The sequence below is a fragment of the Synchiropus splendidus genome, chromosome 3 (genome assembly GCF_027744825.2).
Source record: "Synchiropus splendidus isolate RoL2022-P1 chromosome 3, RoL_Sspl_1.0, whole genome shotgun sequence".
NCBI lineage: Eukaryota > Metazoa > Chordata > Actinopteri > Syngnathiformes > Callionymidae > Synchiropus > Synchiropus splendidus.
Window position 1 is genome coordinate 33,288,055 of NC_071336.1, and position 14,590 is coordinate 33,302,644.

Consider the following 14,590-nt stretch of genomic DNA (forward strand, 5'->3'; position numbering starts at 1 on the left):
AACAAGTTAAAATAAGTGAATGGAGTGACTTTTGAAAGTGAACTTCAGACGTCAATTTTATTGACCAAAAACATCTGAGTCTCCAGAAGCTGCTCAGTAGTTTAAGAAGGGTTACACATTAACCTGCAAACAGTTTGACACATTTCCCTGTAATTTCACTGCATTATGTCTGAACTGTGACCTGAATGAGGCAGTAGGTTGTAATGGGATGTGAGACATCATCAGGTGGATATCCAAGTGTAATGACCTCGATCAGGCAGCAGGGGGCAGTAGAATGGCTCCTATCCCACACAGGAGACACGAAGAAGAGTCTCAAGGATTGAATGAGAAATCCTTCCAAACGTTTTGTCACCACAGCCTCATGAACGGTGATTCAGTGGTTCGATATTCCAGCTTGTCGTCGTTTTGAACGTCAGCAGCTGATCTGTGACTCTACTGCCACCTGCTGTCCGTTTTCAGCTGATTCATGAGTAACACAATTTATATCGACAAACCTGTGTAGGGCAGACATTTTGGGGAAAATGAACGTTATTAGAGTGTCGATGGGAACGAGCGCAGGTGCGCACTGTCACAGCGCCTTTTGTTTGAACCTTCATCTGGGAACATGTGATGCATGCAAGTCGGGAGGACGACGTGCTCAAACTGTTCCTGCACTGCTAGCTCCAAAGAGTTCCCATGCAGAACCAGGTTTTCACAACTTGTCAGATTCAGCTAGCGACAATAGCTGAGAAAGATGAGCTACAGGCTTCAGAACAGTCATGTCAGCCATGATGGAGATGAATGTGAATCATTGGCTCGATGTGACCATCGTGTATAGTCACGTGGGCAGCTGCTCCTCCAGGAGGCTGGCAAAGGTGTAGTGAAGCGCTGCCATAATGAAGAACTGGTTTGGGTCAGTCAAGATGTTCGCTAAAATATTGATATAAGTCATCTATGTTTACAATAGTCATATTGAATTCTGAATCACATTTGGGTCTCTAGTGTAGCTACAGCAGAATGCTGGGAGTGAAGAGCCTGGTGACCCTGGTGAACCTGCTGTGGGCAGCAGCGAGCGGTCAGCTGCCAGGTGAGTGTTTTATATCCCAGCTGACACAGGGCTTGTATGACTGGACACCAGGAAGAGTGTTCAAGAGAGTCTGATGATGTCATGAGGAAAGTTTTGGAGCTTGGGGGCCGAGAGAGTGGTAGGAGCTGCTAAACACTAACCTGAAGTCTGTTTATTTGTAGACGTCGCAGTATACAGCAGGTACATGAGCGACCAGATCCTCCCGTGCAGGTTCCTGAGCGGAGCATACTTACTAGTGAACTGGTCGAAAGATGATGCTGTGGTCCACTCCTACTACAATGGTCAGGACCAGTTGGACCATCAACTGCCTCAGTTCAGGGGAAGAACGTTCCTGTTCCATGAGCAGCTGTCCAGAGGCAACGCTTCCCTGCTGCTGAAGGAGGTCCAGGTCTCTGACCGTGGACGCTACACATGCTACACCAGCAACTCCAGGGGGCGACAGGAGTCATCTGTCAACCTGGAAGTGGAAGGTAAGAAGAAGGTCCAGCAGACCAGAGTGACATGTGGAGGACGTCCAGTCTGAACTCCTTCATTTTCTCCAGCTCCAGTTACAAAGGTCTCCATCGTTCAGGAAGGAGATAACATCACCTGCAGCTCAGAGGGAATCTACCCGCAGCCTCAGGTCACATGGTCCAGGAACAAGCCTGCTGACACCAGGATAGAGCAGACGGAGCAGCTGCTCTACAACATCAGGAGTTCAGTGAGGGTTGATGATGAAGGTGGCTACACCTGCCACGTCAGGACCCTCCGGAGCAGCAGGAGAGCCACCCTGACCACTGCAAGTGAGTCATTCACGGGTCATGGGTTCAGTTGTCGACCCAAACAAGGGGCGTCTGGACACCTGTTTCATGATGAACCTGCAGACTCACCTGAAATCTTTCCCCTGAAGGTCTGAGCTGTTGAACTGAAGCTCCACACTCAGCATGTTCCTCTGTCCTCTGCTTTCTCCATCAAAGGAGGCATCACTTTATCAGGGCCCAAACACGTTTTACATTGTCCTGCTCTGAAGTCTCCTCTGACGTCCGTCACCTGGAGGTTCAATGACAGCATGATAGTCCAGAGAGAAGGTCACGTCAATGTCTCAGAGAGGTGGAGAGACCACGTGAAGGACCTGTCCATGTCCGGCAGCCTGACTCTTCAGACCTTGACTTCTGATCACAGTGGGATTTACACCTGTGAAGTCACCAACGAGGAGGAAACACACGTGAAGACCATCAACTTACATGTAGGAGGTAGAGATGAAGTCCTAAATTCAGAATGTGAACAATCCCTCCTGCACTGTTGACATGAGAAAGTAAAGTAGTTGCATAGAAAACCTATGGACTCACCTCAGATCTGATCTTATCTGCAGAACTAATACATTGGAAGCCAAACCTGTGGTTGGTCATCATTCTTGTCCTCCTGGCTACTGCTCTGGTGGTTATAATTGCTGAGTGTTTCTGTCTGTGGACAAAGTGCCTCACGTACTTCATGAAATTAAGAAGAGACTTGAGGACTCCTGCTCCTGGACGTAAGTACAAAGTCCAGGTCTTTCGGGGGGCTTGTCTCATGCACTTCAGATAGAGGAGGTGGGACAGGCGGGAGACAGAGAGAGGAACCAAAGAGGAACCAAACAAATCAGGGGAGGAGGCCACGATCAGACCCAGTCCAACAGACTGATCTGTCAGATGAAATGTTCAAGGTTGTTGTGTGCTTCAACGTGAAAGTCTTTTCTTTCTGTCAACATCTGTAGCGACCACACGGATGAACGCAAAAAGAAGGTCCCAGAAGATGAAACTACGCTATTATCGACTCCTGAAAACGTCTCCAAATCGACACCAGAACCTTCAGAGCCGCAGTCCGCACATGTCAGTGAGGAGATCACAAAGGAGGATGGACAACAGCAGAGCGAAGAGGCTGGTGATGATGATGATCATCAGGAAGTACATTGACCATTCCGAATCTGAGGCCGTGGTTCTCTGCAGAAACCATCCTCTCTCTTTCCCTCCATCTGCTCCCTGAACGCCTCCTTCCATCTCTCTCTCTCTTCACCTGATGACCCATGACCCTCCCTGACCCTGATCCACCTCAGCTACCTCTCTCTCTGTCCCACACTTCCTTCACTCCCTTCTTGTTCCTGAGTCTCTCCTGAACCTCACGCTGCAGCAAACTCCTGAGAGACTGCAGAAAGTGAAGTGGATCCATTGACAGCAGCAGCTTTAAAGAATCACTTGGTGTAGATGAGCATCTTTGTTTGACAAATTCTGTCAAGCAGACACGTGACAATATGAGCGATGATCATTCATGCTGACGTGCCTGGATCGAAGTTTATATGTATCAAGTTTCTCTGACAACAGATCAACACCTTCGACTCTCTTCACCTTTGAATACAACAATAAAAGGTTGATTCTCTTCTTTTGTTTGTTTGTATGCGATTTGTTTACATGTCGCTTGTGACATGTAATGGCGCTGCTGTCACTGTCCATCAATGAAATACATGGTGCTGAACAGCAGGTGGTGGGCGGGTCCAAACAGTGATCAACAAGCTTAGAGGTCTGTCCCAGCCTCCAGACCAGCAGGAGAACTGACTGGACAGCGCACCCTACAGGAGGCATGAGGGACCACAGTCATGGCAACACACTGTTTACACACCCTGTGGTCCAACCACCTTCAGGTTTCCAAGAGAGGACGCAGACAGGGAGAGCAGTGGTTCTGTTGTCTGACCAGTGGGTTCCACAAGTCAAGAGAGAACCAGAAGAACCAATGGATGCCACAGAAGCAGTGGGATGCGACTCAGTTTATTCTAGATCAGCATCAGCATCGAGCTGTCAATGGTCAGCATCAGTGGTAAGCATCCTTGGTTAGCGTCAAAAAAGTCAGTACAGTACAGATACATAAAATAAATAGAGATTGGACCGAGGGCGTTCCTCGAATCCAACACGCAATATCACACACAAACACAAGACCATATTAGAATGTCCAATCATTGGAAGTGATTTCTCAGGATCCAGGACACTTGGCTGGGCCACCATGACCATGACCATGGGGAAGAACGTCCCTGCTCCATGAGCAGCTGTCCAGAGGCAACGCTTCCCTGCTGCTGAAGAAGGTCCAGGTCTCTGACCGTGGACGCTTCACATGCTACACCAGCAACTCCAGGGGGCGACAGAAGTCATCTGTCAACCTGGAAGTGGAAGGTAAGAAGAAGGTCCAGCAGACCAGCGTGACATGTGGAGGACGTCCAATCTGAACTTCTTCATTTCCTCCAGCTCCAGTTTCAAAGGTCTCCATCGTTCAGGAAGGAGATAACATCACCTGCAGCTCAGAGGGAATCTACCCAGAGCCTCAGGTCACATGGTCCAGGAACAAGACTGCTGACACCAGGATAGAGAAGACGGAGCAGCTGCTCTACAACATTAGGAGTTCAGTGAGGGTTGATGATGAAGGTGACTACACCTGCCACGTCAGGAGCAACAGGAGCAGCAGGAGCGCCACACTGACCACTGCAAGTGAGTCATTCATTGAATGAATAATTGTTTCTTTAACTTTTAAACCACTTCATGTGTATACCTAAGCTCACCCAAGTGCTGCTACTATGTCACACTCGTCATCCTCAATGAGTGAAGATGTGTGGGCTCCATTGACGTTAGCTTTGCCAACACGAGTGGCATCACATGCGAAACATGATTCTGAGCTAATTTATTCCAACTCTCCAGTCTAAAATGAACACACCAACGTGTCGAGTGATTGAGTCGTGGTGAGTCGAGGTGATGTCTGACAGTCTTGTATACGGCACATCACTGTTGGAGTGGAGTCCTTGGCTCTTCCTCCACTAAAGAAACAGGAACAATCACAAACCAATGTTTTCTGAAGTGTGACAGTTATAACACAGCACATGCACATCATGAAGTTTAAAAAGTTTTACAAGTGGACAGCGCACAGAGCTGGCAGACTCTGTTGCAAACAAACTTTCCATTCTGTCCACAATGCATTGCAGTTATTCCACTGACCCTTTCGAGCTCTATTACTATCTGGGTCAAATTCCGCGGATGGCATCTGGCAACGTGTCGTAGCTGTTTTAGGTTATCCGAATTGTGTGGCTCACGAGAGTGTTGAATGCAATATATGCATTCAACACATGGAACTGAAGCTCCACACTCAGCATGCTCCTCTGTCGTCTGCTTTCTCCATCAAAGGAGGCATCACTTTATCAGGGTCTGAAGTCACGTTAGATTGTCCTGCTCTGAAGTCTCCTGTGACGTCCGTCACCTGGAGGTTCAATGACAGCATGATAGCCCAGAGAGAAGGTCACCTCAATGTCTCAGAGAGGTGGAGAGACGTGAAGGACCTGTCCATGTCTGGCAGCCTGACTCTTCAGAACTTGACTCCTGATCTCAGAGGGACTTACATGTGTGAAGTCACCAACGAGGAAGAAACACGGGTGAAGATCACCTACGTATACATAGCAGGTAAAGAAGCACTTGTGTTCATTTGAGAAAGGGACGTCTTGTAGGAAACTTGTGAGAGCATGTATTCATTTATGACTTGTTTTTCTCCACAGGGCCATATGAAAAAGCAAGTCTGTACTCGCTGGTCATCTTCAATTTGGTTGTGTACTTTTTTTGGTTTCGTTTTATCCTTTTCTTTGAGAAACATCCAAATCACGCGAACCGTACAGGTCAATCAGAGCCGGCTACATCTGGACGTGAGTAAACTGTAAAGTCAAGGTGGTTCAGACAGGTTTTCTTGCGGCCTTCAGAGTTTACATGTGGTCACCAGTTGTGGTTTAGGGATCTAGTCAGGATGTCTAGTTAGGTGAATGTTAGCCTGGGGGGAGGCCCATGGGCAGACCCAGTAGGTCGTGACTCACCTTCTTCTTCTTCTTCTTTCTCTTGGCAGACTCAACTTCTGGACACGACAATCGGCCTCCTGACAGTCATGAGATGCGATCACTGAATGGGAGGATGGCAGATGAGAACGGACTGCAACAGGACGCAGGACCACTCCAGGGTCTCATGGAGAATCACTAAAAATGCTTGAAGCATGGAGCCACACCTGACTCCAACAGAACCACTTGGTGATGATCTCTGATGACAAACAGAGCGCAGCTAAGTTTCTAGAGTTCGTCAGAGGAGTGGAGACGTGAACTGATGATGTCACTGGTGACGTCTGTGGTCGGGGGAAACTTGAAGAGAGAGTCAGTCACAGGGACGAACTCGTCCTGCAGCTACACTGAAGTGACTCTGAAGAAAGTGTTTGGTTGTTGTTAATGTCCTGCACTGGATGGAGAAGTGTTGTTTTTTCTTGCTGTTTACTGAGAAGATGTTTTTTGTTATTTACATTAAAAACACTACTTTGGTTGAGGAAAATGAGGCTATAATTAAATATATAATAATAATAATAATAATAATAATAATAATAATAATAATAATAATAATAATAATAATAATTATTATTATTATTGTTGTTGTTGTTGTTGTTGTTGTTGTTGTTGTTGTTGTTGTTGTTGTTGTTGTTGATATTAATAATAATAATAATCCCGATTCCAAAAAAGGATGTGGGGAAAAAAGTTATTTTAAACACCCCCGTTTTTTCTTTGTGTGATTGCGACAGAATCGTTTAGTCAGTTGTTGTCTGTAGGTTAAAATCATCATGACTGAAAACGTTCAAGTCAAAACAAACAACATCAAGTCAGGTCAAACACAGTGGCATTTGCCTGTGGCTCAGCTGGGAAGATTTCACCTCTATGATAGCACAGAGCTTGGCCCAGAATGGGAGCTGCAAAAGTGCAAAGATAATCAAACTCAGGCCAACAACTACCATGGAACTTCAAGTGACACTATGAAGCCACTGGGTCAGCACACTCCTCCAAGCCGCTGTTATTACGAAGTATGCATGTAAAGTATTTACATATTTTATGTCAAAGTGCAATGACCTCAATCGGACAGAGGATGGCAGTAGCTTCGGGGCCCTCCTTTTGCCCACACAGGACAGGTGAAGAAGAGGCTGCACTCAGGGAATGAATGAGAAAACCTTCAGAAACAAAACATTTGGGCTCACAGTTCGCTAGCAGCAGAATGATGGGAGTGAAGAGCCTGGTGACCCTGGTGAGCCTGCTGTGAGCAGCAGTGAGCAGTCAGGTGAGTGTTTTATACAGTATCTCAGTTGCATCTAATTTTCTGTTGCGCCCCCCACAGGATGAAGTAAACATTTCACGCCACCACCCCAACTCTCCGCTGCCTCTTTAAAATTAATATAATTTGTCTACAAAACTATTATAAGTACACCTCAGCATAGCGTTGTACTTAAAGTGCATCAATTTACCCGAAATTAAAAAAAGAAAATCGTGAGTGGATGTGCAATTACACTTGTCTAGTTTTCGCTCCATTCATTTCTCTCCACTCGTCGTACATTTATCTGTCGTTTATATTATTTTCTTTTCAGCTATTTGTAAACCCTGGTGCTCTGAGTTTTTGTAGTTTGACTCCCTTTGTTCTCCCCCATCCGCTTGGCTTCTTGGTTTTCTCTCTGTTTCTGTGACTCCCGACTTGTGCATTCAATTTGACGACCTCAATATTGCATTTTGTGTTTTACTGTTCATTGTGTGTGTGTGTTCTCTTGTTACAGACTCTTCTTGCATTCTTTCTCCTGGTTCGCTGGTGCTCTGGATTTATTTTCTGTTTTCTTCTACCGGTTCGGTGACGCCTTTTATTGTATATTTTTATATTTTCTTGTTAAATAATTGTATTGACTCGCTCCAGCCTCCTGTGACTCTCATCACTGCACTTGGGTCCCTCCAAGCATCTTGAACCTTAACACTAGTACGGCAAAAAAAAGCATGTTCCGAGGTCACATGGCATCTCTCCACGCCCCTCCAGAGGGGCCCCGCCCCACTATTTGTTACAGTGTCTGACTGCACCACAGAGAGAGCAGACGCAGCAGAAGCTCTCCAACAGCTGGAGTGCAGTAAGGGTGGCAACAGTGGAGCAGCAGGAGCGCCACACTGACCACTGCTGCAATTGAGTTGCATTCATTCATTTCATCTTGCCAGCCAACGTGGAGAGATGGGTGACATTTCTAAACCACGCAAAGAAATGTGAGGAAGGCACTATAAACTAGTGTCTGCTCCTGATGTTTACAGCGTAAGAAATTATATATATATATATATATATATATATATATATATATATATATATATATATATATATATATATATATATATATATATTTATATAGATAGATATAGATAGATATAGATAGATATATATATAGATAGATAGATATAGATATAGAATATATATATATATATATATATATATATATATATTCTTATGTTCTATATGTTCTTGTTTCTACTTCATCATGACGTATTTCATCCGAAAGTTATTACACTAGAAATCTAAAATGACGAAACCATATGCAATATAAAATGTAACGGATACACATTCTTGCGAGACTAAGTCACTAATATTGTGCACGGTTAACATCACACTCGAAAATACGAGTGCAATAACAGATTTAACATCGGGTGACGAACTGTCAGACCTGTTGCATCAACGTTCTCCAGGCTGCCGCCAAGGGCTTCACGGAGAGGCGGGGAAGCACGTGGTGCCGGTGCACGCATGCCGTGACGTCAGAGCAAAACAAGGTCACGTGATACTCGTTCTTCGCTCCAGTTCGTTTGAATTCACAACTGGGCGGTTTCAGCCACCAATGACGTCCGGGGAGCGGCAGCGAACTGCTAGCGGAGTTTTACACAGTCAGGCGGAGTAAAAAAGTTTCCGGAAGTTTTCAGAATGCGTTTTTTCTCCCCAAGCTAAACCGAAGTTTGCAAACAACTGCGCCCGGAAGACGACAGCGACAGACAGCCTGTTCATTCAAGAGGCCATTGTCTTGTATCGGTGACGGTCCTGGCCGTTGCTCTGCCGCGTTTGTGTCCGAAACATAGGAATCGATCTCGCTGTTTTGAACTCGTAAGTCAAGCCACAAGTCGAGTTTGACTACTTTGTGTCATCATGAAGCCTGACAATGAGGAAGAGTGTTTGAGTGTATGTTACGAACCAATCCGTTTATTTTTGACGTACAGGTTTGCAGTGTTGTTGCAGCAGAATGACTGGGGTTAAGAGCCTGGTGACCCTGGTGACCCTGGTGAGCCTGCTGGGGGTAGCAGTGAACGGTCAGCTGCCAGGTGAGTGTTTTCACGATTAGGAGGTTGGTGGGCGAGAGAGGTGAGAAATGCTCAACACTGACCTGAGGTTAGTTTTTTCTGTAGACATCACTGTGTCCAGCACGTACAAGAGCAACCAGATCCTCCCGTGCAGCTTTCCAAGTGGAGATGACCTGCTGGTCCACTGGTACAAAGAGAGGAAAGATCTTGCTGTCCATTCCTACTACCATGGTCAGGACCAGTTGGACCATCAAATGGATCAGTTCAGGGGAAGAACGTCCCTGTTCCATGAGCAGCTGTCCAGAGGCAACGCTTCCCTGCTGCTGAAGGAGGTCCAGGTGTCTGACCGTGGACGCTACACATGCTACACCAGCAAATCCAGGGGGCGACAGGAGTCATCTGTCAACCTGGAAGTGGAAGGTAAGAAGAAGGTCCAGCAGACCAGAGTGACATGTGGAGGACGTCCAGTCTGAACTTCTTCATTTCCTCCAGCTCCAGTTACAAAGGTCTCCATCGTTCAGGAAGGAGATAACATCACCTGCAGCTCAGAGGGAATCTACCCTGAGCCTCAGGTCACATGGTCCAGGAACAAGACTGCTGACACCAGGATAGAGAAGACGGAGCAGCTGCTCTACAACATCAGGAGTTCAGTGAGGGTTGATGATGAAGGTGACTACACCTGCCACGTCAGGAGCAACAGGAGCAGCAGGAGCGCCACACTGACCACTGCAAGTGAGTCATTCTTATTAAATATTGTGCGTGGAGACAGCTGCCTGGTAGAACTGCTGCTCTCTTAGGAGGGAGTGGTGGTGAGCCATCAGAGACAGTGAGGCCTTGTTCTCTCTGTTCAACACAACCTGGAATTCAGCTACCTTGTGTTGCATAGCTATATGAAATTGAAAACTGGAGGCTTGGCCTCCTCAAGTGCACTGGTCTCACTCATTCAGCCATGTTCCTATGGCAACCAGACAGGGAAAAATCTCACTTTAGAATGTAGTATTCTTCACATATGTTGTCCATGTTTTCATGTGTATCAAATGCTCTCTTCGTCACAAAGATCTGCCTGCAAACTGAGAAGAATGAATTGGTGTTTAATAGATAAAAGCAGAGACCAGATCAGTCTGTTCTTTATGTTCACGAGAGTTAGCGTGGTCTACATGAAGTTGAAAGTACAGCAGACTCACAATCGGGTTTGTTCATCCTACTACGCCTATTTTGCTGTACTCGTACTCGTCAAATACTCGCTCATTACAACCCCCAATAACTACTACACACAATCCGCAGTGTGAAAAGCTCGTAAGACAGGAAGTCAGGCCATGAAAAGTGACACAAATCTGGGAACATGTCATTATAAAATATTACGTGTAAACATTATGCAATTCAATGTAGAATTTTATTAATGCTTTTCCATTCTTTGTGAGATGTTAATTTGATATTGATTGTTGTTATTAATGTATTTTATTATTTCGTTTATTTATTTGACACCTGCTTTCTCCTTCAAAGGAATCACCAATACATTGGAGTTCGAAATTACGTTAGATAGTCCTGCTCTGAAGTCTCCTCTGACGTCAGTCACCTGGAGGTTCAATGGCAGCATCATAGTCCAGAGAGAGGTCTATGTCATCGTCACAGAGGGGTGGAGAGACCATGCGAACATTCTGCACCCCTCCGGCAGCCTGACCCTTCAGAACCTGTCTCCTGATCTCAGTGGGATTTACACGTGTGAAGTCACCAACGAGGAGGAAACACACGTGAAGATCACTCATGTAAAGATAGCAGGTAAACACAAAGTCCTCAAGGTCTTCTCACAACATGGACTCACATCTGATCTCTTCTCTGCAGGAAGACTTGAAAAAACGCTTCTGTTCTTGTTCATCTTTAGTATGAGTATGCTTGCTTTATTTCTGCTGCGCTTCTGCCTGATAAGTCTCCTTCAAGATAGAGATGATGAAACCAAGGATCAACTCCAGGTTCTACGTAAGTACAAAGTCAAGGTCTTTCAGATTTTGATCTTCTTTGCTATTGGAAGATGGTGTGGTTCAGTGGAGAGCATGAGCTGTCTCTGAAACATCTCTGGGGTGGAGCAGTCCCTCTCAGTCTGGGACCATGCGTCTCAGTCGGGTGGAAAGACAGGAGGTCTTTCCCAGTTGAAGCAGTTAAGGAGTCTCAAGGTTCATGAGTGAGGGCAGGAACAGAGATCATCTCTGTTCCTGCCCTCACCTGTGGTCATCCAGGAGAGGCTCAGACCAGAACAGCTGGTGGTATGGGGATCGAGTCAGGAGGACCAGTGAGGTGGTCTGAGCATGTCCACTGGGGGGAGGCCCAGGGGCAGAGCCAGTAGCTACTGACTCATTTATTCCTGTCTGATGAAATGTTTCACATTGCTGTGCAGTTTGGTTAAATGCTCTTTTTCTTTGTGTCAACATCTGCAGCGGCTAAACGAAGAAAGAGGCGAAGACGGCCACGGAGGAAGAAAGCTACCGCTGGTGGGAGTCACGTGCCGCAGTCAGATCAAGTCAGCAAGGACTTAAAGGAGACTGGTTTTTAGTGTGGAAGCACTTTCCTTTTCTGAAGCTCAGTCACTCGTGAACAGAACCGCTGCAGGACAGCGCCCCACATTTTCTAGATGGAAACGCAGTCACTACTTTGAGATTGTTCCGATAAAGAGGACAGTATTAATCTACTGCGTCCACAAAAGTGACAGGTCCATTTATACAGATAAAATGTATGACCAAACCGGAGTTATATTCCAGTTTTCGGATCTTCTTTTGATATTCATTCGAATTTAAGTGTGCGACACAAGAATGCTGCGCCTTAGTTGTACAGTTTTCTTATTTCTGCTTCTAATTTTCTGCCTTGTTTTGAAGACATTTTTTCAAAGGCGGAAAGTATTTGTTTTATACAGCTTTCTAAGGTTTTCAAGTCACTTAACAAGCGGCTGCTGTGGCTGTGGCTCTGGAAGAAGCGCAGAATGTTCAGTGAGCAATAGCTACAGACCCCTGCTCCTTCACTTCATGTTCCACCGCCATGTTTTTTCCTCACCGGCGCCTCTCTTTGATGTGTCAGACAGATTCTGATGAGTCATCGCCGTTTTGAGTCTCACAATGTATGTGTTGTAAACTCTTTATCAACAAGTTTAGAAAGAGTTTTCCGGGAGTGCTGATCTCACAGGGAGCATATAACCAGCCAGCGCTCACAGCGTAACTTGTTAAGTACGTGGACAGTTTTACTCTGGACCATAGAGGAGGAGATAGAGGTATGTTATGATTCCTGGCATCAAAACTGGCAGTTCCAACATCTCAACATCTTCATCTACCAATGTACTGGCTCTCTCTCTCTCTGACTTTCTCTGACTTGGTCTCCTAAACACCTGAGCACATGTGCTGTCCCTCTGATCCTATCATCATCCTGCTCACTCCCAGAGAGAAGCTCAGCATCTTCATCTCTGCTACCTCCAGCTCTGCCTCCTGTCTTCTCCTCAGTGCCACCGTTTCCAAACCACACAACATTGCTGGCCTCACCACCCTTTTGGACACTTTCCCTTTCATCCTTGCCGACACCCTTTTGTCACACATCACACCACTTTTCACACTTTTCTCCAAGGATTCCATCCTGCCTGCACCCGCTTCTTCACCTCTTTCTCACACCCTCCATTGCCCTGGAAAGTTGAGCCTCAGTACTTAAAACACATTAATGTTTAAGATAAAAAGCTCTTTGATCATTGTTTGGACCCGCCCACATTTAAACAAATTGCATACAAACAATGTTGCTCCACAGTCGGCTCATCATGAAATGCTGACTCCACTGTTACCACCTCACCAAATGTATCTCATACCAGATCGGTCGAGGCCCGGGTCAACAGGGACCGTCATCAGTGCTGTTAGCCAGCAGGGTGCTGATGGAAATGTAGGTCGAAGACAGAGAAGGAAAGCGGGGGAGAAAACCATGTCAGAGAGGCTGGATGGAGATGGTTTGGACATGTACAGAGGAGAGAGAGAGAGCCAGTACATTGGTAGATGAAGATGTTGAGATGTTGGAACTCCCAGGCAGAAGGTGGAGAGGAAGGCCACAGAGGAGAGTGATGGAGGTGGTGAAGGAGGACATGAGGTTTGGAGGTTTGAGAGAAGAGGAAGCAGAGGACAGGGTGAGATGGAGGAAGATGATCTGCTGTGGCCACCTCTGAAGGGAGAGGCACACAGAGAAAAAAGTAGAAATGTGTTTGCACTTTGAGCCACACTGCTCGTGATGTGGCACCAGACCAGCAGGAGAACTGACTGGACAGCGCACCCTACAGGACGCAGGAGGAACCACAATCATGGTGACACACTGTTAATATTCTCTGTGGTCCACTCACCTCCAGGTCTACAAGAGCACACGCAGACAGGGAGAGCAGTGATTTGTAAACAGATCACACACATCGACTCCTAAAATCGTAATTCATCATAATGGGTGATATTTGTGGCAGAAAAAGTGAAACAATGTTCTGACAATCAATGTCAATGTTTTGTGTTGTCTTTTTCATACGGTATGTCAACAGGAAATATTGAGTCTTAAGTCAAGAAGCTGAGTTTGCGCTTCACAATGGACCCTCAGTTTGAGGTTTGTTTTTGTGCTCAATAAAAACTAAACGGACATTTGGAGAATATCTGGATCTGTTGAAAATGCACCATGAAGGTCAGTACTGCTAAAATCATCCAACGTTTTCCAGTTGAGGTGAAGGGGGTGATTTTGGCAGCTAATGAATACAACTAGCACAGCAACTTGGATAGTAACTGAGTTACATTGAAAATAAACGCACAAGGTGCTGTTGGCAGGTCACTTTTTCAGGGTCACTGCAGCAACTCAGGTCCTGAGTCCACTGTTGGTGCTGCAGACAGGACTGACGCTCTGTTGCAGCCACACAGTGGAGGATGGTGCGACCCAACAGTGGGGGGTGTCACCAGGAGCTCCTGTCCCTCAGAGAGGAGCTGAAGGCAGTGGAGACACTCTTCAGTGCTGCTCACCTCTGAGGACGATGGAGAGACGACCAGTGTTGGAGGGAGTCGCTGGAGAGCTGAGCCAGGACACAGCTCCAGGCTGGAGGAGAGAGAGAGACCAGAGGACTGAAGTATAATGATGGTTGTATAAGATGGTTTCATGATCAAAGGTTGGTTGATCTTGAAACACCGACCTGTCAATCTGTTACTGATTTACCAATCACTGCTTCCTTGGAAGGACAAAGTGTGAGAGGAGTAAAGATATGTTGGTTTCAGTCATCGGGCAAACTCTATTCTCTGACAAGACACGGTGACTGGAGCAGAGACTTTTGTGGGTTACAAACTGGACTTTTCCTCATATTCCCATTTTTTATTTATTTTTTTATTTTTTTGGTGATGGAA

The 14,590-nt window shown here is 46.1% G+C and overlaps 1 protein-coding gene across 3 annotated transcripts; it reads left to right on the plus strand.

Annotated features, from left to right (window-relative positions):
• Positions 1-8,806: 8,806 nt before the first annotated feature.
• Positions 8,807-13,839, plus strand: LOC128756147 (V-set domain-containing T-cell activation inhibitor 1-like). 3 transcript variants are annotated; one of them, XM_053860397.1, is made up of 7 exons: positions 8,807-9,018; positions 9,132-9,233; positions 9,306-9,632; positions 9,705-9,944; positions 10,716-10,991; positions 11,055-11,189; positions 11,645-13,839. In XM_053860397.1, the coding sequence occupies exons 2-7, from the start codon at positions 9,155-9,157 to the stop codon at positions 11,758-11,760; spliced, it is 1,173 nt and encodes a 390-aa protein (XP_053716372.1). In that variant the 5' UTR covers positions 8,807-9,018; positions 9,132-9,154; the 3' UTR covers positions 11,761-13,839. The 3 variants fall into 3 exon arrangements, with proteins under 3 accessions (XP_053716372.1, XP_053716373.1, XP_053716374.1); XM_053860398.1 differs by having other exon boundaries at positions 9,318-9,632; XM_053860399.1 differs by lacking the exon at positions 11,055-11,189.
• Positions 13,840-14,590: the final 751 nt, after the last annotated feature.